The 26,812-nt window shown below is 44.0% G+C and overlaps 1 protein-coding gene across 6 annotated transcripts in view; it reads left to right on the top strand.

The window, feature by feature from the left end:
• The first annotated feature begins 22,774 nt into the window (after positions 1–22,774).
• The window catches only part of spg (dedicator of cytokinesis spg), a 430,105-nt gene continuing 426,067 nt past the window's right edge, over positions 22,775–26,812 (top strand). For 3 of the 6 annotated variants that reach the window (XM_084607325.1, XM_084607299.1, XM_084607342.1), the window contains exons 1-2: positions 22,776–22,922; positions 23,063–23,215. In XM_084607325.1, coding sequence (XP_084463451.1) covers positions 23,146–23,215 — 70 coding nt within the window. In that variant the 5' untranslated portion in view covers positions 22,776–22,922; positions 23,063–23,145. Of the gene's footprint in view, positions 22,923–23,062; positions 23,216–26,812 lie in introns of all 6 variants that reach the window. The other 3 variants (XM_084607333.1, XM_084607317.1, XM_084607309.1) reach the window with 3 other exon arrangements.

Genomic DNA, 26,812 nt, shown 5'->3' with positions numbered 1-26,812 from the left:
AATGGCTAACGGCTAGTGCACTGTAAAAACTACTTGAACTACCAAATAAACAGCCTAAAAATTGATGAAACTAAAATCGAAGGAATTTTATTTGCTCCTAAAAACAAACATGTTTCCCCAAGCCTCAATTTAAAATTAAGAAGTCATGAAATAAACGTTGTGATACAGCATAAAATCCTAGGTGTATATTCTCAAGTCAGCTGACATGGGATAGTCATATTGAACAGGTATCCAAAAAAACTCCTGTTGTAGGTATGCCCTCTTTCAGACCCAGAATCAAGTTTACCATGTCATATTCTGTTCCCGCCTTAACTATTGCATGCTGGTATGGAAGGCAACTACTAAAAAAAAAAGACATCAGTGCACTTCTGCCTCTAGAAAAAAAAAAAGCCGTTTGTTTCATAAACAATTACTGTCAAGCTTCAACAGAGCTAACCATTCAGCATCAAATTGTCTCTCTATATTATTTCTTTATAATTTATTATTACCATCTTTTTATCATTTGCACTTTGATGATGAAAAATGTCAGCAATTTAATAACCCAATCAGGGGCAACATTGTTTTAATATTTTGTACCTGTGAAAAAGGGATGATAATTGACATTGCCAAACTAATTACCTCCTTCAGTCTTTTAACTTGTACAGTGCTAGTTCTACTAAATAAACTGTATTTTTCCAATATCAACCTTGTGAGTGACAAAGTTTTGTGTTAAATATTTCTAGAGGGGCCTGTGTTTTCTATTTTACTGTGCATTGCATGGTACCTTGTTCACTGAACCTATAAATGTGAATTTTGTGTGCATTTTGCTATGTTATTTTAGGAATAGTAATGTTGCATATTGTCGGTACTTTGGTTCATCTTTCATTAAATGCATGCACTCAGAAAAGGCTGAATTTCTTCATTAGAAACTTCTTGTTTGAACTTTTGATAATTCTGTCACTGCAGCCTCCCTTACCTCGTCCTAAACTGTCTCTGCAGTTTTTTGTCCGAGAGTTCATAAATGAAATGTTCAGCATAAATTAGATGAATTGAATTAAAATAATTTGAATTACAGCTGGGCTTTTGAACGGGAAATCGCTTCTTTCCAGCTGGAAACTATATATATTCCTGCCAGAATGACAGTTTTCAGGCTGGATTATTGAACTCTATCCATCTGAAAAGTATTTTTGTTTCCAGATGGAAAATTTACATCTCCAGTCAAACAGCTAAACAATTTTTAGCTAGAGTGACTCCAACAAGTCATATAGTGACATATATATGATCCTGCACAACACTAAACAACATATACAACTCGGTGCACTCGCGTCGATACCATGCATGGAGCCAAGCATACAATAACTAGGCCATAATTAAGAGGTGCTATATAGTACTTGGTTTTATATGCTAGTGTACTGACTGTGTTTGTGTGATATTATGTAGATATGTTAACGTAATGCTTAATGTCAGACCAGGTGATTCATATGAGTGGGTGAAAATGAGTAGCCAGAGCCCTCTGCTTTATTGTTTGTGTAAATAGAAAAAAAAAGGGTGCCCCACGGGGTAGTGATGAATGGGTAGTAAGCAAACCTTTCTAACAAAATACTATATCTGTGCATGCGCTCTGTTGCAGGCAGAATTTAAGAGATTTAGTTGCAAAGTACTGTTAGTTAAAGATGTCTTCGCGGTAAGAGACAGGGAGAAAATTCTGCAACCCACTGCTTCAAGTATATTTTTATTATGTTGTTTTACAGTTATTATTGAAAAAGTGCATAACGATGTAGAGAAGACTATATCAAAGGGATTTTGCTTTGTAATGTTAAATAATGTTTATAATACAACACAATGATATTCTTTGATAATTTATAACAACATAATAATTATAACATTGAAAAGATCAGATAATTACTTATGTAACACAAACAATAATACAACTTACACAATAGTTTTATTATTCTAATGTTGCTACCAGCTGAAGAATTATTTGGCAATTGCTGATTTGCTTCTTGTTCATTGTTTATTGGCATAGATGAAGCATGCATCTATGAGCGGAAACAGGTCTTGTCATCACCTTTGCATGCGGTTCGCTCTGCGGAGCAAGCACTTTACATTAACATGACCAAAATATGTGCAGCAATCCCGTCCTTTGAGCTAAATTGTAGAATATATTTGTAGCAAAAGTTATAAATTTTCAACATGGATCTTTTTTATTACATTAACCAATTCCTATCACTGCTTTGCCGGCTTCCGCCCACGATGCAGCATCACAGCCAGTGAAGAGGATATCGGGTACTTTTTTGTAAAAAAATATCATAATGGGTGGGCTTTACAGCAACATAAGTTGACATGCAGAGAAGCCCCCTGTTTGTATAATGAAGACGTCCTTGCATTCCATCATTCTACAGTGTTCCTTTTTCTTTTCTCTTTCAAAAACAGCGTACCTGGAAAATCATTGAGATGGGGCAGTAAGTAAATATTTTCCAGCGCTGAAAAATTCGGCAGATATAATATGTGCCGCGTGACTATAGTTCAACCCGCATGCATTAAATAAAGATTTTAGTTTTTTATTATTATTCTGCATGATCACCACAGCTCGTTTCGTAATATATTCAACCAGCTGTTACGCCCAAATGCGAGCACCCTGTTCTTTCTGTGGTACATATGTCTCACTTGTAATATATGTGGCACATATGATAACAGGCCGCGCGCACTACCGCGACCCTAGTGTGATTCGCATTTCATATAACCTAGAATTGCTTACACGGAAGCTCTACTGATAATATATAGCTACGCTTCGGCGTCGTTAGGTCGGATGTCCTGTTCACTGCAATTCTCTGAGACACTCGAAGTTGTATACTATCTCGTGTATGGTGTTCTCGTGTCTCCCAGGCCGCGTCGTCTGCCATCTCAGCTGCAGCCATGGATGGTATAACAGAATTGACAGGCGAAAACTAAAACACACCATCTATGCGGACCTTTATAGAGCCTGAAATTTAATTTTTAAGTGCAATATTTCATTTGCGGTTGCTTCTTTTTCTTTTTTTGTCAACAAATGGTACAGTGCGGCACTGCTGCAAGCTACTTTCACTGCGGGACGTACTACAAATGGCGACGCACTGTAGTTATAGTATAGTTATAGAGGATATTCTAGGCACTATACAGAGGCTAGTCAAATGTGCTAGCCTCTATAGTGTCATGTCTCTTTCCAGGGACCATTACCACATTGAGAACACTTCCCGCATTGACTGTTTTGGTAAGGCTCTCTTAGCATTACTGAAAGTTATATAAAAAGAATTCACAGTGGATTTATTGCATCAGTCATTTATCGTAAAATTTGCGCGTAGATACTTCAATCATTTGTGCTCCCGGTTTCTTCACGTCGTTGGGATACAAGCGGGACAGTGTGTGTACTTGCGAGGTTTGTGTACAGTGCGAGTTGATAAGCCCCTTCGGTCACGTCTTCTCCAAGTGTGCAGTGCTGTACTTAGTAGTACGTAGTACATGCTAATTTGGTGCGGTAGCTACCCGTATAGCTACTCGCTGTTGCAGTATCTTCTTTTTTTTTATGTTGCTTTCCCGAGAACTGGCCTTCATATGTAAGTGCATCGTTGTTGCTTTCAGCTGTCTTAGGCACAGCCTGCCTGTATGCTAGCACACCGTTTGTTGTGTATGCTTCGCCCCTCTGTACTTGTGCACTGCAGAGAAGCACCAGGGCAGATGATCATCACTGTATTTTAGTTCATGTCATGGGCTGCCGGGACTTCATGTACTGCCTTGTTGTACATGCTTACATTTTAGTTAACTGTTAATTCGTAAAATATAAACAAATGTTAACTTTTCTCATATAGCTGTAAATATTTCGTCATACTGTCTAGGATGCCAAATGAGTTGTTGAAATGTCAGGATGATGCTAGAAATATATTGATCCTTGTTTACCCTTTTGTGCTGTGCTACTACCACAAATTCTGAACAGAACCAGTCAATTCATTTTCTATTGCTGTCCAAAAGAACTTCAGTATACTTTCTTCATCAGTTTAAAAGCACTTCTGCTTGTGTTGCCTCATATATGTTCTGTTTTCACCCAGAACACCTCCACCTTCCCCAGTACTTCAAGAAATAAAAGTAGTCACTGAGCCGAGCTTAATTGCCCTTTGCTACTTTCACTAGAAAAACATGACCCTGCTCGTCCATGTCATGGGCACGGTTAATGCAGACTTTGCAGAGCATGCTTTTCTTGTCTGCAATATTTGGGCATTTTCAAAACATATTCATCATTGCTCGTAGCAGGCATGCCCATGTGGACTAAAATACTGACTCTTCTAGAAATGAGCCCCACCTTGGCTTATGTGTCATGACATCAACTGTAGTTGATGTTGGGACTTGAGTCACAGGTGCTGACTCTGTAACTACAAAAGGCCTCAATTCAACCGGGAAGGGCATTCTTACACATCTCTTGACTGTGGACCAGTGCACTTGTGCTATTTCGAAAACATGAAAAAATACAGATCAAAACAGGATTGGTGTGCTGGGTGTTTAAATGTACAGCAGTGGACAGTAGGTGCAGCAATTTCACGAGTCCATGTGCCTGGTACGTTGTCACAAGAATGCACACAAAGAGACATATATATTACTTTGGTTGTTTTTATTCTAAAAGTCTTGTGAGCTTGAAAAATTCCTTTATGCCGACAAAAGTATGTTCTCTGTGCGAGTTCAAAGTGTTGTGGTGGTGCCTGCTGGCCACAAGGTCAAAAGACATGCACAGAGAGAGAGAGACCCTTTAATGAAGAACAGAGATTTTAGCCGTTTAAATTTCTCTGACATGCTACTCTGTGTAGGAAGGGGAATTCGGGAGGTAACGATGAAAAAAGAATCCTGAGGAGATTAAAAGAAATGAAGAGGGACATAAAATGCAGCCATTAAGTGCGTTCTAAGGTGCATCGTGGAGTCATGGTATAAAATGAAATGATGAAATGCATAGTCTGATAAATGTGCTTATAGAGTTCACAGCGTGAAAAATGCCACAGTGTGACATTCAAGGTGAACTTAGTTTGTCTAAAAGTCCAATGTCTTTCAAATACGTAAATAAAACGTTTGTTGTGAGCCTCTGTTGCCTAGGGCAGGCTGAGAGACCTAAAACAATGCCCATTGTTAAAGGCACTGGGGAGAGCTTTTCTATGCTATGTTCGTAGTATGCACGCTCGTCAGCATATGCAGGACACTCAAAAGACATGCACATGTTTATTCAAAGCTTTAGGCACTAAAAAAAAATTATTACTTCTTAGAAGTGTGCTTCCTGTCATAGCAGTATGTGTACACATGCATGTCCTTTTAAGAACCAGCTGGCAGTAAATTTACTACCAGTAGATTATTATACCTACAGCTGTATGCGCTCACATTTTCTGTGATTCAGTTAACTTTCTTTTCAGCCGTATAATGTGCTACTCCTGTGTGGGTAAAGAAAGATCACTTGGGGTTTACTTCTTTAGTTAATGGGTTTAACGTCTCAAAGCATAGTCGAATAGTCCAGAAATTTCAACCACCTGGGTTTTATAACGTGCACTGACATCGCACAACCCAAGGGCGCCTTGGTTTACCCATCACAAAAGGGGTCGCCGCGGCATGGAACTTAGGGTCTACCTCAGTCTTTTTGTGAGCCCAAGTATTCAATGTAAGTGTAGTTAATGCAAAAATGATCATACGTAGATCTGTACTGTAACGAAGAAATGCTGCTCTTTTGCTGTTATATACACCTGAAAAAAATTTTTAATGTGGGAAATTTAATAAAGCAAGCAAGAACACTAGTTTGGCGTAGTTTATTTTGATATACGTGATATAAGGTATATGTAGATGACTTTGTATCTTCTTGCCTGCTGTTCCTTGTATCGCTTAGCGCAAGTTTCTCGGCATTTGACAACTGCCACAAAGGACCAGGCCTGCTATTTTAAAGCAGATTGAAGATCAGGACAGTTTACATGGTTAAACCACATGAGAACATATGTCACTGCTGATGTCACACGCACATTTAATGCAAGCAAACACAAAGGCAGGTAAATTTAAGACAGATGATGTCACAGAAACAGCCGAAAAGTGGCCAGCCATGCCACCTGCCAGAGGCATGCTGTGAGGTGGGCCGTAATGTATGCTGCTCAAGCTGCCGGGAGTGACATAGATATAAAGCCCAACTTTAACCAAGCCATATGAATGTGCTTGTGTGACCTAGGGTAGCATGTCTAGCCTGGGACTCAAAAGGCGATTCTGATCTCACCCTCCCATCTCAATGGCGAAGCTAAAGTTAGCAGCACTTGCCGATTCCACCATGACGTGCGGTCTTGTGACGTCACAGGAGTCACCTGTTCATGCCACCTGCCAACTGCAAGAGGCATCCTCAAATAGTTGAAGACAAAGGCCACGGCATCAGACATACCTCACATCTTTATTTACCCCATGCTTTTGCAGTAAATTTGAATTCGGCATAATTTTTTTGCTTTATCTTGGTTATTGAAAAGTACTACCTTTGTTAAGAAACGAAGGTGCCATTTAAAAGCACTTTATGAAGCAGAATGTATATAATAGGTCACAATCTTTTGACTCTTTTATGAGGCACAAATAGCCCAAAGCTCAAGATGTATGTAAGGTGAGGATGGTCTTGTCTGCTTCCCTGAGAAACTTTGGCAGCTTCACAAGTTCCCCATTGTGCAGCTTAACTGCACACCCCAAGGCATGGGGTCCTTTGACCAACCATGCAGGTAACCTGCATGCAACAAGTGTGCTACGAAAGCTTTAGTAAAAGCTCACGAGGAATCTGTGCTTGGCTTACTGACTACTGCTGTCAAACCTTATAGGCCACAATGTCATGCAAAAGGTGCTGTCACAGATACCAAAGCCAAGGGAGTAAGTAGACGGGGCGTTGCGACAAAAGCAAGCATTTCTGAAGAGTAACAAAATCATAGGAAGTGCCAGGCAACTCTACTCTTTGTTCTTGCAGAGAATCAGGGTCTGTCATTATGGTACTCTCGGTAGAGTGGCACAAGAAAAAAATGGGGGAGAGTACTGCTCTTCGTAAACATAATTCAAAAGAAAAAAAAAAAACAATTGTAACAATGAGAGCTTCACATGCTTACCAGGAAGGAGGCATTATATGAAAGTGTTCTTTCTGTCAGGGCCCGAAAAGGGCTATCGGATAGCTTTGTAGATGGTGCCCGCCTGCCACCGTCTCTCGCCTTCCTTCGCCATAGTCATTGCATACAGTGCGTTAGGAGTGCACAGTAACTGTTCAAGCTTTGCAACCTGTCACCAAAGTTGCAAGATCACTTGACTGGGTGGCAGCAGTGCCCTCAGCACTGCATGGGCTAAGATGGCCTTAGAGCTTGGGTTTAAAGTTGCAGTTCCATATGCAGAATTTCAATGTCTATATATATGGGATTTTATGGCGCATAAGCAACTGTGGCTATCACAAATGTCTTGGCTTTTGATTCATTATTGTCAAGTGAAGTAAACTTAGGGTGTTACAGCAGAGACATGGATGAAATAAACTATGGTGTGTGCAAAGAAAAAAGTCAGCGCTTATATACCTATTTTTTTACTTTTACCCCGCCACAGTGGCTCGGTGGTTAAGATGCTCAACCACTGAACCAGGGTACAGTGATTTGAGCCGTGGCAGCCGTGTTTGAATTGATGCAGAAAGCATAGCACCCGTGTACTGTGCACAGTCAGTACCTGTTAAAGAAGTTAAAGGTGATCGAAATGATCCAGAGCCCTCCCCTACAGTGTCTTCATAGCCCAAGTTGGTCTGGAATGTATACAGCTGTTGTGCTTTTCGTCCGGTTCGATCATGAATTCAACCCATAAAGCTATTGATTAAAAAATGTAATTCCACTGGCTGCAAGGATGTTTTAATATTTAGACATAGTAGGTCAAAAAATATGACTGAATAAACATGTTTACTAAATGCTAAGTAATTTAACTGCATGTGTATGCAACATTCCCCATTTAGGCTCTTGGAACGTCCGATCACTGTTAAAAAGGGAGCTGATCAGTGTAGCGCCTTAACAAAGGAGCACTATTTAATTATTTTCATGGAAACCTGAAGTAAAAGCAGATAACCTTATTGGTGGAAAGTAGTCCTTATAAATAGCGTCGCAGGTCAGTTCCAGCCCAAAATGGGGAGACTCGACTATTCCTCCAGTAGGTGCGCTGAATAGAGCGCCTCTGCAACTCCAGCCAAGGAACATGGTTCCCTCACCACCTTGGATACACAATGCAGTGCCTGCCTATAACGATCGTTTGTGTGTAGAAGTTGAGTGGTCTGGCTTACATTAGCTGTGTACTTGTTCTGGTCTCACAGGAGAATGGCAAAGAAAGCGATTTACGCCAAAGGCTCGCTCTCGACAATGGCGTAAGATAACCGGTCAAGTGAATTGGTAAATGAGAACATAGATGTCATTTGCCCCGTGCAAACATCTTCAGCTATTTCTGTCTGCTCGTACAAAATCGTGACTGCGACATGATGAAAAATATTGGTCAACGTAATTCACTGTCCTAGTCACCATGCAGCCACCACACGACACTATTTGAAGGTTAGCAAAAGTAAGGAACATCCCTTTATCTTGCGCGCGACAATATGCACAAAAGGCCAGAAGGGCTATGTAATATATGCAAAAGACTAGCTCATTCCTACCAAATGCCTATACCTGAATTGAGCAACACTTTACATAACCAACTACTGTTCTGAAGCTCCCGGGTTCGAACCAAAGAAACATAATGCAACTTGTAGCGTAGACAAGACAGCAATGCAGCAATTGACTACTCTCCAGCCATTCTATATTTCACTTCCTAGTTTTCTTGCATACACATGTGCAACAACACCGTCTTCATCACATTTCCACCGCACTTAAAAAAAAAACAAAAAAACCTTGCTGGCAAATGGCTAAATATCCTCTAATACATCACAGTCTTTTAAACCTTGCGGGAAGCTTCTTTTCACATTTACTTCTGCGGGGAGAAGGAAGAGGAGTAGTAGTTGCTGCTGTTGAGGCACACTTTGGTTGAGGGGGGTCTGTCAGTTCTGTGTCGGGCAAAGCCAGGAATGAGGAAGTTCCCGGGCTAACACCTGCGTTATTGGGGTTATGCGAGGTTGTACTCTGGTCTGCGTTTCTGGTAGTGGACTGGTCGACACTCGGGTGCAGTCAGTGGGCAACAAAATGTTAGCGGGGAGAGCCATCAGAGCTGAGGGCGGTGGTTGGCGCTGAACAACTGCTTTTCTAACAGCTCATAATTAGGACGAGTGCCACACTCGCCCATCATCCAGCAGGTGTGAGACTGGTCCAATTCGCTCAACAACTCTTCGAGGCTCTGAAACCGAGCAGCCAGCTTGCCTCACACAATCGGCTTGCAAACTCGCACATAGTCTCCAATCTGAAAGTCATAGTGCTTGGTTCCACTTCGCTGGTCTGCATAAAGCTTATATTTGGCTTGCTTCTGCTCTAGCCACTGGCAATAAAGCTTCAGTGCTCTTGTACGATCAGTCGAGAAGCACTGATCCGGGCAGGCACACAACTTTAAGTCTTATGCGAGGCATCTGGCCATGAACTAGGATGGCTAGTGCGATTCCTGTCGTGGAATGTGGCGCACAGTGGTAGACACAGTTATAATAGCGGTACGTAGGTCACGTCGCTCGCAAAGAGCCATCTGAGCATATGCCCTGAAAACCCTATTAAACTGTCCTACAAGTCCATTGGCTTAAGGGTCATAAACTGAGGAGTAGCAGTTACGTATACCCCGAGGATGAAAATTGTGGTCCGTGATCCGACACTATTTCCTCAGGGTAATCCTCGTGAACAAATGTACCTAGAAGCAATTCTTGAACTGTGGCAGTTGTGAAAGAAGCCTCTGGCCATTTACTGTAATAGTCAATGAGTGTTATTGCAAAGCGACAGTTACTAGGAGCTTGGTCGAAACGGCCCACGATGTCAATAGCAGGCTTATCCCAAAGCTTGCCTGGCAAAGCAACAGGTTGCAGAGGAACAGTAGAGACCTGAATAATAGCAGCACTGCTGGAAGAATCATCTTCGACTTTCTGCACTTCACTAGAACGATCAGACGACTTGCAGACAGATGCCAAATAGCCCACTTCGCCGCACCGACGACACTTTCGTTTGCGTGCTTGCCATGTGGAGTCGTTCGCCAAGTGGGCAGGCGAACTGCAGCGATAGCACGAACACTCCGGAAGTGCAGATGAAGATTTACATACGTGGCAACTGCATTTGATGCAAGGGACCTGAAGGACCCGTTCTGATGTGCACTCGCATCCCACGCGCTCTACTGGAGCGACCTCTTCTGACAGCTTCTTTGCTTCACAGGAAGCTTGCTGGCACTGTCTAGCGCGACAGAGTCAAGAAGGAGATGGCGGTTACTGAAATAGTGACTAATGGTCTTCACCAGCTGGTCCCTGATGATGTCCGCGAAGCTCCCAAAACCGCAGTCGCCGACAAGGCTGCGAAGGGCAGCGATGTACTCATATGCTATCTCTCCGGCAGTTTGTACTCGGCAGTGAAAACGGTGGCGTGCGGCGATCACATTTACGGAATATTTGTAATGCGTCGCCAGTATAAAGATAGCATCGTCACCGGAGTGTGAGGCAGCAGCGGTAGGCGCTGAAGTGGACGACGGCGACAATGTGTAGAAAATTCGCTGGCAGGATAGCCCTCTCCGGTTAGCAGAAGTGTGGAGGTATCTAGTGGAGGCACCAGACGCCAGCATGTAGTTGTGGAACGCCAGCCACCATTACTCCCACGGAAGGGCGGAGGCGGCTGAAGACCTGAAAAGCTCATGATAGACGGCCAGCAGTCCACGCCGAGGTCCTGGTTTAAGCTAACATCCTCGTCGCCAAAATATGTAGTATCTTACACGAGACAGGAACGCAGCAATTGACTGTTCTCGCTGCGCGCGTGCAACACTTCGCCTTTAACGCACAACTCACAACACAAAATAGCTCATGCGTACCAATAGCAATAATTAACACCGCCGCAACAAAATTAACACCTTTAAAGCTATGACGAGCAAATATCACACAGATGAAACGCTACTCGGCTGAACACTCGCAGAGCGCCATTTTAAACGAAAGCGCGCATCCACTGACGTCATCATGCGCGGGTCACGTGAGTGTGACGTACTTCCGTGCGTGGCAGCAGGAGAAACGTGTGTGGGGTCGGCTGCTGCCACGGGCGTGTCTCCAGCCTCGGCCTTTAAAAAATTCCTATGCAAAATCTACTACCCCATTCCAGCTGAAATAACGTTCAAAAAGTAGCAAAATATCGTCTACGTTATCTGATAAGTGATTCAACATTGGTACTTGACTAGATTTTCCGAAATCGAGGAAAAACTTCTCTCGGCGGCGTGCACAATTTTCGCAGAAGAGAGTCGAAAAGCTATTTTGACATGATACGTCATCTGTCGAGCAGTGAGACAAGCTCCATCCCGGCCGTCGGCGCGCTTGCCTCGCGGCCCGACAGATGACGCATCATGTCAAAATAGCTTTTCGACATCTGCACGAGAGAAGGCAAAAGAAAAAAGAGCTCACACTTTGGGTATCACATGAAAAATATGTGTAAGCCCACTCAGCAACCAAAAATGATGTACACTGTGCATGCATACAACGCATGAATATGTCAGCGCAACTTAAGTGTTGGCCGTTCATGTCATATTATAATTATGGTGCAGTGAGGCCTGCTGATGAATTAAACAGGCTCTGGTCATCACAAACCTCTCAGCAGCACCTTCCCGCAATCAGTGTCCTGACCTTTCAATAAGACAGCTTTCACCTCCTCGCATTGCTAGAATGCATCAGAACGTTCTTGCTCACATCATATAAATACGATCAATATGATAAAGCTCACCATGAATGTCATTACGGTTTCTTCCCCTCCCCCCTTATCATCTGCCTGCACTGTATGCACAGCTTTCTTGACCTATCCACATACAAATGAGAATAACTTAAGGGAATAGTGAGGGCAAAATGAACTTGGTCTATACCAATAAATTACTGCGTTCTAATAATGAAACACAGGCTTTTTCTATGGTAGAAGTTTTATAGATTACAAAAGTATGGAAACTAAAATACAGCTAAGCCACCAATGGCCACTTTTGTAAGTAAACCGCGGTGACGTTACTTATTGTTTACTTGCGCAGATCTCCAATGTACGACTACACAGCCGTTCACTACTGAATGATAAGTGTGTTTTGCAGCATGAGCTGCATCTCGTAAGGATTAAGGGGGCTCTCCTGGTGAAATTCGTGATGCCTATGATGACATTTTCTGAATTGTGACCTTGTGGTCTGTGCATGTACAACAGTATGGTGCATGCGCAGAATGAAAAATTGCATGCAAGGAAATTTCTGGTCTGAAGCCCTGAGGCACTAAAGCCACTCTCTTGTTGTTGGAGTGTGATGCCACGCACCATGTGATGGGTGCATAATAAAAAGCGTATAAATATGGCACACGGCTACATATGTGATTTGAACCCATGGCAAACTACACAGGTCAGATTCTCTAGGCGCTGCATTAAACAACTGAGCTATAGCTTCACCTTGGCATTGCACGCATTATACAGCTACTTTCTCATGCTGTGCATCACTGTCTTCATCAACTTCCACTTGTGGACAGTTACAGTTTAGTCACAAAGCAAGACCATGCAGACACAAAAAATTTGAACACATGGTCAATTAAAAAAAAAAAATTGTCTAATGCCCATTTCATATGCCTTAGGGAAACCCACCAAGGTTAAGCAGGCAGACTTGCAATAAAAAGTGATTACTCATTGCCATCCACCCGATGGCAGCCCTATTGCTACAATAAAAGATAAGCAGCTTTTTCAACCAAAGAGGTTTTGATAAAGCTGCATAGCTTTCCTTTGCAGCCTTATCGCTGTGCTTTGGTGGATGCTTATGAGTAATTACTCCCTTATTCCACTAGTCTTGTAGGTCAGAGGGGAAGGGGGTAGTTGGTAACGCTGAAGGCTTCCATCGGCCGAGTCTGGAACTCTATCTTCTAGGGCAGCCATGCTGTGCTACAGGCCACAACAATTTTTTAGACTGTTCTACGCCATTTCTGTGAGAGCAAAGCTTACTGCCTTCTTGTCATTGTTTTATTCGTGCTGCGAATGGGTTTTACTCTACAAGTAGTTCCTTTGGTCATGACACCACAGGTGCAAATCAAATGTTGCATTTTGATTGTTTTTGGAGTAATAAATTCACATCTTGCTGCCGAAAAAATATCAACCTACCTGGAAGAATCCATATAATGATTTTTTTAGACGAGCAGGATAAAACTGTCTGCAGTGTCCCTTTAGGGAAGCAGCAGTGCAAAACTTAAATAACTGGAAGTATGTAAAAGCTGAGAAGCAATTCTATATCTAATCGATAACTTAGACAAAAAAATCGAGTTGCTGCACATTAGTCCCACAGGCATCTGTACTTCAGTGAGCCTCCGAAGTTTACTACTTACCTTTTTTTTTTTTACATACTGCCCATCAAAATCCCTCAGCTGTGTACAGCACTGAGTGAAGGCACTGAGTGAAGGCACTGAGTGAAGGCATTCCTTTCATTACAATTTCTCAAGAAATTCAACAGTGGGTGTGTTTTCAATTCTGTCTGCTTTCTTACTAAACATATGAAATTTCTAATAGTACTTAGCTATACAATAAGGGGAAGTTTGCTGCTGGAGAAGAGTAAAAATACTGGCACATTTCTGTAGATCTTTCCCTGTAATGACAATAGTAACAGAATATCTGTTTTGCAGGAATTATATTTTCTCTAAGCTAGGGACGGTGACGGCATTGCCATGGGCAAAATATTTTTCTTAGCTGTGATAGATATCACCAGCCTTATTTAACTAATAGCTATTTTTAAATTAGTAACTGAGTGCTTTAAACTATAGCTGTAATGAAACATTATTCGTCTTATTTAAATCACCTTCAGGGGCTCCCCCACGAACTAACATTGGAGGAGAGGAGAGGTGTCAAAACCTGGGAATTCACGAAGTGCTTGCAAAAGTATGGACAGAGGTCTGGTTCCACCTGGAGCGGGCATGTCACCTCTTAGCGAGCAGAAGTTCTCGGAGCTCTGGTATCGGCCGCCTGTTATTTGTTTTTGTTTTTGTGATGGGTGGTAGACTTTGTTTTGTTGTGATTTCATTTAAACATCTAGGTTTGGGGGCGTGACATGGATGGTATAAGTAGGATACAACTTAAAGAAAACAGCAGTTGCTAACAATGACCAATGAATGTTTCCCGGCATGTGTTTTACTCCACTGAACGGTAAACAATCAGTTTTTGATGTGTGAGTACACCGAACAAGCAAGAAGCATTGATAGTATTCTTCAGCTGGTAATTTTGTCTGATGGTTAGCTTCTTATTTAGGTAACCAGAAAGACCTTAAACAGACTATTTTCTGTGACGAAGATATTGTGCATGGCAGTTACTGCAGACTTAAGTTGTATCCGAGACTATAGAGGGGAAGCAGTTGTTATGTCTATTTTTGTTGATGTGTCGCATAGGACAAGCAATATTTATGACTCTTATATTGATGAGAAATTGCAAATGAACACTTTACACAAGGGCAGAGGTCGTACTTATGAAAAAAAAAAACAAAACAAAAAACTAACTAAAGAACAAGGACAACATAAAATGTGTCGAAGAAACTATATGGCATTTCAGGTTACTAGCAAACCTAAGAATGCTGCAAAACATGTGCACCTTTGCACTGTGATATAACAGATCAACATAAAGCTATACACGTGCAGCCTTTTATGCAATGCACACAGAAATTCCCAGTGCTCCTGCTGCTATTGGAATAAACGGTAGAATTTCACCCCTGGTGGGCACTTCACGCAGGTGCATTGAGCATCCAATGATGCAAGATTGTGTGTGAGACATTGCAAAATCCTTACAACTGCAAACATACTGCCTTATGCCACCGTGAAACAGCAAGGCACAGGCTTCTGCTGGGGATCACATAGCGTCACTTCCATCTTGTGGCATGATTGTTATGCTTGCACCGTGGCTCTGTCGCTTTGAAGTTAGGATTGTTATTGTATTTGCCGTACTTTCTTTCATGAGGAAGTCATAGTTTCTTCCACCACAAGCCAGCTAAAGACAATGTGTCCCTTTGCATACATGCTCGTCTCCCAGCGCTATTAATAAAATTCTCAGTAGTGTGCAAAAAAAAAATAACATTTGTTAAGGAGCTGACTTAAAAGAACAAGAGGGCTGTACATACCCCTTAGGTTGTGTGTTGGGCATCACTGCATCACTGACCTTCATTTTAATGGTGGGCTCGTTACTGCCCGCTATCTAGGCAGCGGGCAGTTACATCATCTTTTACTGTCAAGTTTCAAAGATGTTCTGAGCAACATTCCTATTTTGAAAATTTACATTTTAAAATGTCCAGCCATGTTTCTTACCCCTAAAGCTAGGTATACTTTTTTTATCTGGATGCGGAGTGTTCGACTGTCACAAAGAAAATATAGTTGAAAAAAGTCAGCAGACTATCCTTCAGATGTGAAGCATTTGCTATATTGTACAGAAAATGTTTTGGACTTGTGCACACTATGCAATTTCATACACAACATGCAATGCTGCCAAAAGCAGTATGCCTGTGTACCGACTGCATTCGTGCCTGAGAAACAGTTTGTCCTACATCTAAGTCCAAAGTGGATGGATCTTCCAACTGAGCTATGGAGACATCTAAACACTGAGCGTATTCATCAGTGCCACCCTTGACTACAGCAACGGATGCAGAATTACCAGCATTACCGTACCTGTCACGTGGAATGTGATGAAACAGCGAAGCAGTGTGAGAACCTGTTATTAAGTTACTGGCCAGACAACAGAAAGGAAATCAGCAGCTCTTTATGTAGCCAACAGCCACTGTGACTAAACAATGTTGAGGAAAATGTTTTCTCTTCTTAGTTCGCAGTTCTGGTAAGTGGAGAATGAGGTGTGCATTTTTTTTTACCTGACAGACTATTTCAGAGAAAATAAAACAATGTCCTCATTTCCTACACAGATTTGCATGGTTAATGACATGTACAGAAGAAAAACAAAAACCGCCATAGGTATGTTTCCCTTACTCTACTCATTGAAAATGAGGTTCAGTCACTTATTCGTCCTAATAAATTTTAGCGGGTCGCGATAGTTAGGTACATACATCGCCACTAACTTTTCAGATGCTTTAAACTGAAGGAGGAGTCAAGAAAATGTGCAATAAGGGACTGTGAAATCAAAGTGACACAGGAAAAAAAAACTACAGGAATTCGACACAAGAACTGTCTAAAGCTAAAGCAGCTGGAAGATAAATACTGTGCAAAAATACCAGGAATTTCACAGCTTGCGCTTCGAGTCTCTAGCTTTAGGAGCAAAACTAGAGGCAGGACTGCGTCGGGAGATGTGGAGAGCATTTTTTTTTATTTGCGCGGGCGTTCTCCCTCCCGGCACTTCTAAGTACAGAAGTTTACTTGAATTTATACCTGGTTCCACGGTTGCATGACTATTCCAGTATGCCGGCAGCGAGTCGCTTGAGAGCTGTGATGAATAGCTGGCCTTCCCGGTTGAGGTTCTATTTCCTGGTTAGTCCCGGGCTGGCTATTGCACCGGAGCTTCATAATAGATTAGCGGCGCCAAGTTGCCTGCATCAATTGGACACCGAATTCCTGTTTGTACATCCGGTAAATGCAATGAAAATGCCAAAACAATTGATACACTAACCGACCTCTTGAAATCCAGGATAGAGAGGCAATTTCGTACAAATTACAGGCTCCAACCGGCCTTTTTATACTGGTATTTCGAGGTGATTAAAGTTTACCACTGCTACTAAATAGTGGTGTCGAAGTCGAGGACAAGGATAAAAATGACAGCGAGATTCCATTCAACTACATACTCGATCGGAGACGAGTTTTTCTCATCCCATGTGTTGCGCTTCCGAACGTCTGAAGCTAGCGCTCTTCCACTTTTCTGGATTTTATATCGCTGTGAGCTATTTGTGATCTCGACATCCTTCGGGATGGCGGGCGCACGACCCCTGCGCCCACCCGCCACCATCGAACAGGCTACAGCGTACTCGACGGGTCACCTTGACGTCGCGGACGTGGAGCTTCCAGACTCGGCAGATGACTCCACCGTGACAGAGATGGATTCCGACAACAGCTACACGCCTGTCCAGTCGCGCCGCCTGAAAAGAAAGCTGCGCCGAACATCAGTAATGAGTGAGACACCAAAGAAGAACGCTGAAAAGCAAGGGATCTTCTCCGTGGCCTTCGTACCAACAACGGCAACGGCGAATCTGAATGTGATAAACAGACAGCACCTGACGCAGTTTTTCGACCAGCTGGTTCCCGGTGAAGTTGACGAAGTCAGAATTAATCCCTGGAAGAATGTCCTGACCGTGGATGTCAAATCCCAGGCAACAGTGGACAAGCTGAAAGGAATTGGTGCGCTAGGCAACATGCCGGTCCGTTCCTTCCTTGCACATGGGAAAAAGACTACTGCAGGTGTAATCAGCGACGTTGACCCCGAGATAAGTGAAAGCGATCTCTGCACGCTGATCAAATCTACGGCACGCATTGTGGATGTTCATCGATTCGGCCGCTCAAAGTGCGTTAAATTAGTCTTTGAAACTGAATCCCTCCCATCCCACGTTAAAGTGGGCTATGTGAGGCACCCAGTTCGGATGTATGTTCCAAGACCTGTTCAGTGCCACAAATGCCACAAGATCGGACATGTGAGCGCCGTTTGTCGAAACGAGGTATCCTGCCGTCGATGCGGCGGTACGCATCCTCATGACGCATGCGAGACGGAGACTGTCAGGTGTTCTAACTGCTCGGGTGCCCATGAATCGACGGCTAAGGACTGTCCTAAAATTCGGGATGAAAAACGTATACTAAAAAAGATGGTAAGAGATAACTCGACTCATCAAGAAGCGGCCGCGTCTATTCGTCGTCGCAAGCACCGTTCCCGACGCCGGCACAAGGAATCGGAAGGCAAGCCTAGCCTGGATAAGTCAACTTCAGAGTTAACGTCAGCTCAGGTGCCACAACAGATTGAGTCTAATCCCGCTAAGAGTACTCTTGCTGTAATGTCGCAGACAGTGTCACATGCCAAGGATCAGACAGAGGCTGTTGTATTACCTACCGCCTCTGATGCTGAGTGGCCAGCTCTACCATCAAAGGCCAACGCCAGGCCTAATCCCAGTTTGGTTGCCACACGTACTGAAAATTCCGACAACCCCGACAGCCAGCAGGTAAAAGAAATGCTGAAACAGCTGGTTCGTTCAATTCGGGTGCTGCTCTCCAGCATCAACACGCAAACAGCAAAGTTTGCTGTTCAGTTTTTGGACGCATTTGAGCCGCTCTTGGCGGCATTGCAATAATTCACAATGGCGCAACAAACTAACCCCACCTCTGTGACGATGCACTTGCGCCGCAGTGTTGTGATGCAATGGAATGCCCGAGGCCTGCGTGGTCGGATGAGTGACTTCCGACAGCGGGTACAGAAGTACCGCTTTCCTGTGATTGTGATCTGTGAGCCCAACATGCCGGCTGCCTTCCGCCTTTCTGGATATGTTCTGCTATGGTCTAGAGAAGCAAACGAAACAAGCAAAGTGCTGGTATGTGTACGCCAAGACATTGCGCACGTCCGCCATGCTCTGCAGCCCCACAACACGAACCACTACATTTGTTTGACGTTAACCCTCAAAGGACGAGTATGTTCTGTAATTGGCGCTTATATTCCACCGAGGGATGGCTTGGACAAATCATATCTATTTTCAACAATCCAGTGTTGTGCAGCTCCTCGTATTATTGTGGGGGACTTTAATGCTCACCACCCTCAGTGGGGTAGTGCAATAATGAGCAATAGAGGAAGAGACCTGGCAGACTTTATGCATACGCAAGATCTCGTCAATATAAACGACGGCTCACCGACGTTTCTACGCGGAACAACCTACAGCAGCTGCTTGGATGTGGCGTTTGTTTCCAGAAACCTCCATCCCTCCGCTTCTTGGTGTAGTGATGTGGAAACACATGGGAGTGATCATATACCAACGTACATATGCATCAAGTGGTTTGCACCTGCCACTTCACCTCGTGTGCAATACACAGACTGGCCCGCCTTTAGGGCAGCGGTGGAGACTTCCAGCGTGGACCTCCAGTCACCATCTCAAATAGAGGGACTCATTACTTCCTCTCTCAGTGAGAACACTCGCTATGTTAGTGTGCCGGTGTCAGTGTCCAGCATCGACGTGGAATTCGAGCGGCTTCGCGCGATCCGTCGGCGGGCTGAAAGGAAGTACAGAAGAACGAAATCCGCGCAAGATCTCGCACTTTCTCGCCGAGCTAAACGTCAAGTTTTGCGTCACCTGGAGAGGTTAGGACGACATCGTTGGAGACAGTTCTGCTCATCACTGGATCCCCGTAAGCCCCTGTCGCGTATCTGGCATGTTGCGAGAAGCTTGCGCACACCTCCGCGAGAAAGGCACCCTTTTCGTGCCCTGGCCCTTTACCAACGCCGCAATGAAGTTGACGTAGCTGAAGATTTTTGTAAAATGGTTGTGGGCACAAACCAGGCACAGTTACCAATTTCAGAGGTTTTTGCACCACCTTCGCCGAATGATCAATACGACGTGCCCTTTACAATAGCTGAATTAGACGCCGCTCTTGCTTCTTGTCGGCATTCATCTGCACCTGGTCCTGACGGGATTACTTATTCAACCTTATCGAACCTAGGCAAGGATGGTAGAACTGCACTACTTAATTATTTCAATGATATATGGGTTTCTAGTACTGTTCCTGAACACTGGAAAATTAGCCGCCTGGTTGCTCTTTTGAAGCCTGGAAAGCCTCCTCTCGAACTTACCTCATACCGGCCAGTTGCCCTAGCAAGCTGTGTTGGAAAGTTATGGAGCGCATGGTGCTGGCAAGACTTGAGTGGTATCTAGAGAGTAATGATCTTTATCCTAATATGATGACTGAATTTCGCCGCGGACGCTCTTCCATTGACAGCGTCATCGACCTTGTGGCGACAGTAGAACACGAAAAGCGTCACCGTCGACTAGTAGCTGCTGCATTTTTAGATATAAAGGGAGCTTACGACAACGTCCTCCATGAAGCTATTCTTGATGGACTTGACGACGTGGGAGTTGGTGGCCGGCTGTACTTGTGGATTGTAAGCTATCTCAGCGGCCGTTCTGTTTACATGACTACGCCTGAAGGAGATACTACTCACTTTCAGGTCGGTCGTGGAGTTCCACAGGGAGGAGTTCTCAGCCCAACTTTATTTAACGTTGCGCTAATTGGCCTGGTGAGTGAACTGCCAACTAACATCCACATAAGTGCATATGCTGACGACATCTGCATCTGGGCCTCTGGTTCGACGCGCCCACAACTACGTGCGAGACTGCAACGAGCTGTGTCATTAACATCGATGTACTTACGGCGTCAAGGTTTATTTTTAGCGGCAGAAAAGTGTGCAGTGATCGCGTTTACGGGAAAATGTGTCAGCCGCTACCCGATTACCCTTCATGGAGTCGTAATACCATACGTCTCCAGGCACAGATTCTTGGGAGTAATTATTGACCACCGACTATCCTGGTCGAAACATATTGCTATGGTGAAGAAGAGGCTAATTAATTTTTGCCATGTACTTCGTTACATAGCTGGCATCAAATGGGGTCCAACTGAGCGCTCCTTAATACGCCTTTACGAGGCTCTGTTTGTTGGCTACATCCGGTACAGTCTCCCAGTACTCTCTAGCATGAGCATTTCCTGCTTGCGGACTTTAGAGAGCGTGCAAGCGCAGGCACTGAAAATATGCCTTGGACTGCCCAGATGCACCTCTAACAAAGGCACAATTGAAGAGGCACACGCTCGCCCAATGTCCATATACTTGTCACACGAACCACTTTGTGTATATTTACGAGCACTTACAAGACACCGTTTTCACCCACTCAGCAAGATTCTGGATGAGAGGCCGGACTGCAGTTTTACAACTGCACTCCGCTGCCATCAGTCGCAAGTACCGACAGGATATGCCCTCCCATATCATCCCACCCAACCACCATGGACGATGGATAAACCTTTTGTGCACCTTCGTGTTCCCGGAATACTAAAGAAATCAATGGTACCAATTAGTGGACTCAAACAACTTACTCTGGCACACATCTGGTCAGAATATCCCAGTTATATTCACATATACACTGATGGATCTGTGTCAGCACAGGCATCCGCTGCAGCTGTGGTCATACCAGCTCGGAAAACGACTCTGCATTTCCTTTTGGGACATACCTCTACATCAACCGCTGCCGAACTTGTAGCCATTCGAGAATCTATTCGCTATATATGTGGGGAACCACCTCAAAAATGGTGTATATTCACGGACTCGAAGACTGCATTACAAATTTTGGAAAACTTCTTACGCCACACTGCCTATCAGTCCCTGGCACTAAACATTATGGATCTCATCACATCTGCCCAGCTGCAAGGCCACACGATAATGTTTCAATGGATTCCTGCCCACTGCGGCCTCCATGGGAATGAGCAGGCCGATGTTGAAGCGAAAAGCGCACTCATCAATGGCTTCCAAACAGCTGTGCCTTTTTCAAGAGCGGATACGACGTGTCTTCTAAAGAGTTATATGAATATTGCTACAGCAGCTTACTGGGCTCAACCAGACGCCCGACACATCCGTCTAAGAAGGCTTGATCGAACATTTAAATTTTATGTTCCGCGTGATATTCCGCGTCATCAGACATGCTTGATACATCGACTTCGTTTAAACGTGGCTTTCACGCGCAAATACTTACATTTAATTGGACAGCTGGACTCACCGGAATGTTTAACTTGTGGCATCCCAGAGACTGTGGACCATGTATTATTGGTGTGCCCAGAGTATGCGAACGAAAGAAATGTGCTAGCTGCTTCCTTGAAGCGTTTAGACAAGAGGCCTCTGTCGGAGGAACTGCTGCTGGGCGCTTGGCAGGACAAGGGGAAGGGCGTCCAGGCAGTGCGCGCTCTTTGCCGTTATTTGAGCGCCAGCGGACTTGATTCACGTTTGTAAAGCAAGCTGCTGTGTCTGTATATATATTTCATATGCCTTCTCCCACATCGTCACCCATCATGACCTTCTTTCTTCTCTCCTTCCCCTTCCCCAGTGCAGAGTAGCAGGCCAGATTTGAATTATTCGGGCCAACCTCTCTGCCTTTTCCTTTCAATAAATCCATCTATCTATCTATACGTACTTCCGAATTATCCAAAGGCAGTGACTCGTATAAATTTCGGGAAATGCAAGTAAGTACATGGAATGCTGACCACACCAGTTACTTGCAACATACTGCAGGCATGTTCCATCGACAAGCATTGCAGAACTAGCGTCGCAGAGTCCACAGGTCGGAGACGGTGCTATCTGTAACAAGAGAACGCATGTGAATATCACAGCATGCCGCTTGACGAATAGCAGTACGCGAGGCCGAAGCTCAAGGAGTATTATAACAAGTGGAAACGAACACCTGGGAACACGGCCACACACGGCCACTCGGCTACGATATTCAAACTACGATGCCAAGAAACCCGTCCGCCACCATCGCCACAGTCAAGTCCGGCTTGCGAGCGATCACGGAGCCGGCGACACTGGCGACCAGCTATCGGCCTATCGCTAGAAACGGCGACGAGAGGCGGCAAACATTTTACAAACAAAACATAAAACAAGTTTTACGTCACGTCCGGTAAGTTATTTCTCCTCACTTCATTCAGCTGGCGCATGCGCAGAAGCGACGGAGCATTCCAATAAAGATGGTCTGGCGAATATCGAGGATCGGGCCCCTGATCTAGCTTCAAAAAGTAGGGCACTGCCTCTTGAGTTATCAAAGAAATCTTCCTTCCTGATCTGCATTTTCCACTTTGGGTATAATTCCACACTCTGTTTCTTTTCCATCGAATTTATCCAATTTTTACCTTCTGTGTTTTTCACCGGTTGCTTAATGCTCTTTATTTCTCCGTCCTTGTGACTAGCATACTTACTAGTTTTCCATTCCGTGAATGCAGCGCCGCGGTGCCCATGACCGGTGTGATTGGTTGCTAGGGCAACTGACAATGGCGGAGGCGTTTCTCGCCGTGGCCACGAGTGCATGAAGCTGCCACCGCCAGCAACAATGCCCGAATCGTGGGAACCGACGAGGAGTAGCAAGTACGGCGTCGGTGAGTGTCAGAGATCTCGGAGACGCACCTGTCAGCAGAGAGAAGCAGCGTTGCCCACCGCCGCTAGGGCCCTAGGGCTGTCGCATGTCGAAGCTACCTGTTGACGCGCAAAGTTTCGCTTGGGGTAATCCGATGCTGTGTTTGGCACAGGTGGCAGTGCGTGTGAACTGCGCGCGTGCAAACATACCGGCCGCCAGTGTGGAAGGCGGTTTCGTGAATAAATGTAATTGTGCAGAGCACCCGAAGCTTGTGCGTGCAGTGACACTTGTCACTGTGGTAATCTCTGTCATCAGATCAACCTTGTTCGTGTTCATTGTCGCTTTGAGGGGTCATCCTTGTCGGGACATGCGATGTCATCTACTGCGGTAGTTAGGAGGATCTTGAGGTAACAGCGCGGAAAGTGGACGGGAGCACAAGATTAGAAGACGGCACAACGAGCGCCGACTTTCAACAACGTTTTGCTCGTTAGGTCCAGGTCCACAGCTCATATGTTTACTTCAAAACAAGAGCTGAAATTCCAGTGTCGACACATACCATTCTATTGATGATAGGGGCATTTCTAACTAATGCGACCTGTTTTCATGTGCTGCAGTAAGTAAGCTCATTCTGAGCTGGAATAACAGGGCCAAGCTTATGATGAGTTACTTTTGAGGCTTCATTTTGACTTTAGCTGTTTTTGCAATGTATTTTCTCGTCTGTCAGTAGCTACAACACACTTACATAGTTGGTGGGTGATTTGGATTCGAAGCCTTTTTAGCGGTGCAGTGTTTCATAGGCATGTGAACAAGTTATGTTTCCACAGTGGACAAAAAAGCTGGATGACATACAGCTCATATGAGGGCTTCAGGAGATGTGGTTTTTCTATAGATACTTTCTGTTCAGCAAATGGGAAGATGAATGCCAGAGTAGCAGCGTTCATATGATTGCAAGAGGCACAACGGCAGATGCCATAAATAGGTTTTGGCAAACTATGTGTACTAGGTTTTCTCTCTAATATCAAAATTTCGATGTGTCTAGGAATTTTGTAACATTGGGCTCTGATGTTACTGTGGAGTAGGATCATTTAACCGCAGGCTGGAGCATGTTCTGCTTTGGAAGCAAGCACTTAAGTGTAGTGAAGATTGATCAAGCTGTGTTATTGCTTTTGTGAACTGTGTTGACGAGCAACAGCTCCGGTCTCGTGCAGGGGATCAAAGCTCTGGGCTCTGTTACAGGGCTAACTCATCCTCTTTAATAAAACTTGTCAGACTAGCGTGTTCATTATTTGAAACAAAGAAATTGCTGTGCTACCAAGACAAGGATGAAGAAGAGGCAAGGTGCACCTAAACGCAGACAAACAACTTTACTCCATGAATCTCAGCTATGATGTAATAGTCAGAAACACTGGCACATGAACAAGTGCCGGCATTTGAATGCGCCTTGCCTCCTATTTGTCCTTGTCTCGATGTTCTTGTTTCGTCCTCTTTGAGCGAACAGTTTCAGAGTAAATGCTTCTGAGTTCACGCTGTCAGGTGTTTTAGTACTAATACTTGGAAAAGCTGTCTTTGTAAAAATGTGTTGCCCAATCACAAATATGTTTCTGTTAGCAAAAAATGACTGTTTGGAAATTAGAGTGTGGTTTAGCTTATTAAAAGTAGCATAACGTCCTACGACTTGAGTGAAACAGCGCGAAAGAAGCCCGAAGGCGAAGCGAAGAAGGGACAGGAAAGAGCGCTGACTGACAACTGAATTGTATTGAATGAAACTCGTACAATATATAGGAAGGCAGTGGAAAAGATAATCAGATGCCGTCAACGTCACATGGTGGTAAAGAGCCAAAAAGCGATAAAAACATAACAGGGTGATAAAGCTAAAAGTGTGCTGATTTCAACAGGAGATGAAAACAAAATGAAGAAGTTAAACTTGGTGACAAAAACAGTAAAAGGAACATGGTGTAAAGAGCCAAAAAAAAATGGTAAAAGCTAAAAGTCAACTCAATTCGAAAATGGATGAAAACAAAGTGAAAAAAGTTACATTTCAAGACATAAACAGTCAATGAAACATGGTGTAAAAAACCATAAAACAGATAAAACATCGCAAGCAGGTAACAAGTATAAAACCGATAAAAACTGACGAAATGAAATTGTGGAAAAGATAAAAACTGATAGAAAGCGACCACGTGTGGATAAAAATTGCGCACAGACCTTCACGAAAAACGAAGAAATCAACGATTAAAACAAGCATAGTGAGCGAAAAACCTAACAAAGTTGTTCCAAGAAGGCAAGTTCATTCTCGTGCAAAGATTTTGAGGCATTGCTCACACAATCCGAGCCCTTTCTTTTTATAAAGAACGCTTCTTTCAACTCCCGGGCTACGCTATCCCTACTTCTATCTAGAACAACTGTTTCACGTAAATGAGGCATGCATTTGCATTCTCTGCAATGAAGGGCTAAATTAGAGCCAGTGCCGTCTCCAGGTGAGCGCTCGTGTTCCCTTAAACGTTCGTTCAAGCACCTTCTGGTTTGTCCAATATAAACTTTGTTGCATGTAAGCGGAATCTGGTATATCACCCCTTCCCTACACCTGACGAACATGTTAGCATGCTTCATGCTACAGGTTTGTTCTCTTGGTTTTTCATTGTTAATCGTATGACACAACGTAGCTAGCTTGGAAGGGGCAGAAAACACTACAAGAATCTTATACTTATTGGCAACTTTTTTCAAATTATGGGCATCACGGTGGGAATACGGGACAACGGCTGGTCTCGCCCTCCTGTTGCCTTCCTGGGTAACATTTCTCTTTTTGCCTTTAACTTTTTGGAGCAAAGCTTCAGTCACTGCCGATATCACTGTCTGCGGAAAACCTGCCTGTAGTAGCCGAGCTGCCTGCAGTTGGGAGCTTTCCTGCATGCAGTGCTCACATGATCTCATTATTGCAGAACCTAATCCTGATGTGGCTATCGCTCGTTTGACTGTTTTTGAGTGAGCCGACTCGTAGGGCAACAGCCCTTTTTGACTCCGAGGTTTGTACATCCAACAGAGTCTGTCTGGTTCCAAGGAGAGTTCCAAGTCCAAAAACTGTAACTTGTTGTTTTGTGGCAATTCACAAGTGAATTCTAAACCATGGCTGAGTTCTTTGAACATATCTAGAATTTCATTTGCAGCGGCTCTGTAAGTTGGTGCATCTTGCCTGCTTAACATAACTAAAAAATCGTCGACATACCGGAAAACCTTTAGGACTTTGCTCTTGTCAAACCTATCATCCAGACTCCTTTCCACTGCTGCGAGAAAGATATCACTTAACACAGGTGCTACGCAGGGCCCTATGCAAATTCCTTTTTTCTGTATGTACACCCGATAGTCAAACTCGACCACTGTGGCACTAAGGTAGAATTCCAACAAAGATAGAAAACTCTCCATTGAAATACTGGCTGAATTTTGAAATGGAACACCTTTCTTTTCAATACAAGACTGAACAGCCGGGAATAGATTTTTTTGTGTGGAAAATAGAAAAGGTCCTTAGCATCTACCGAAAACACGCTACCAATGCTTTTGCATGATTGAAAGAACGCAATAATTTCCGTCGAGTTCTTTGTTCCGAAGGGATCATCAAGGACAA

The sequence above is a fragment of the Amblyomma maculatum genome, chromosome 1 (assembly GCF_055883805.1).
Source record: "Amblyomma maculatum isolate TAMU_Amacu chromosome 1, ASM5588380v1, whole genome shotgun sequence".
NCBI classification, from domain to species: domain Eukaryota; kingdom Metazoa; phylum Arthropoda; class Arachnida; order Ixodida; family Ixodidae; genus Amblyomma; species Amblyomma maculatum.
Note: the sequence above shows the minus strand (reverse complement) of the source record. Positions and strands in the feature narration are given on the sequence as shown.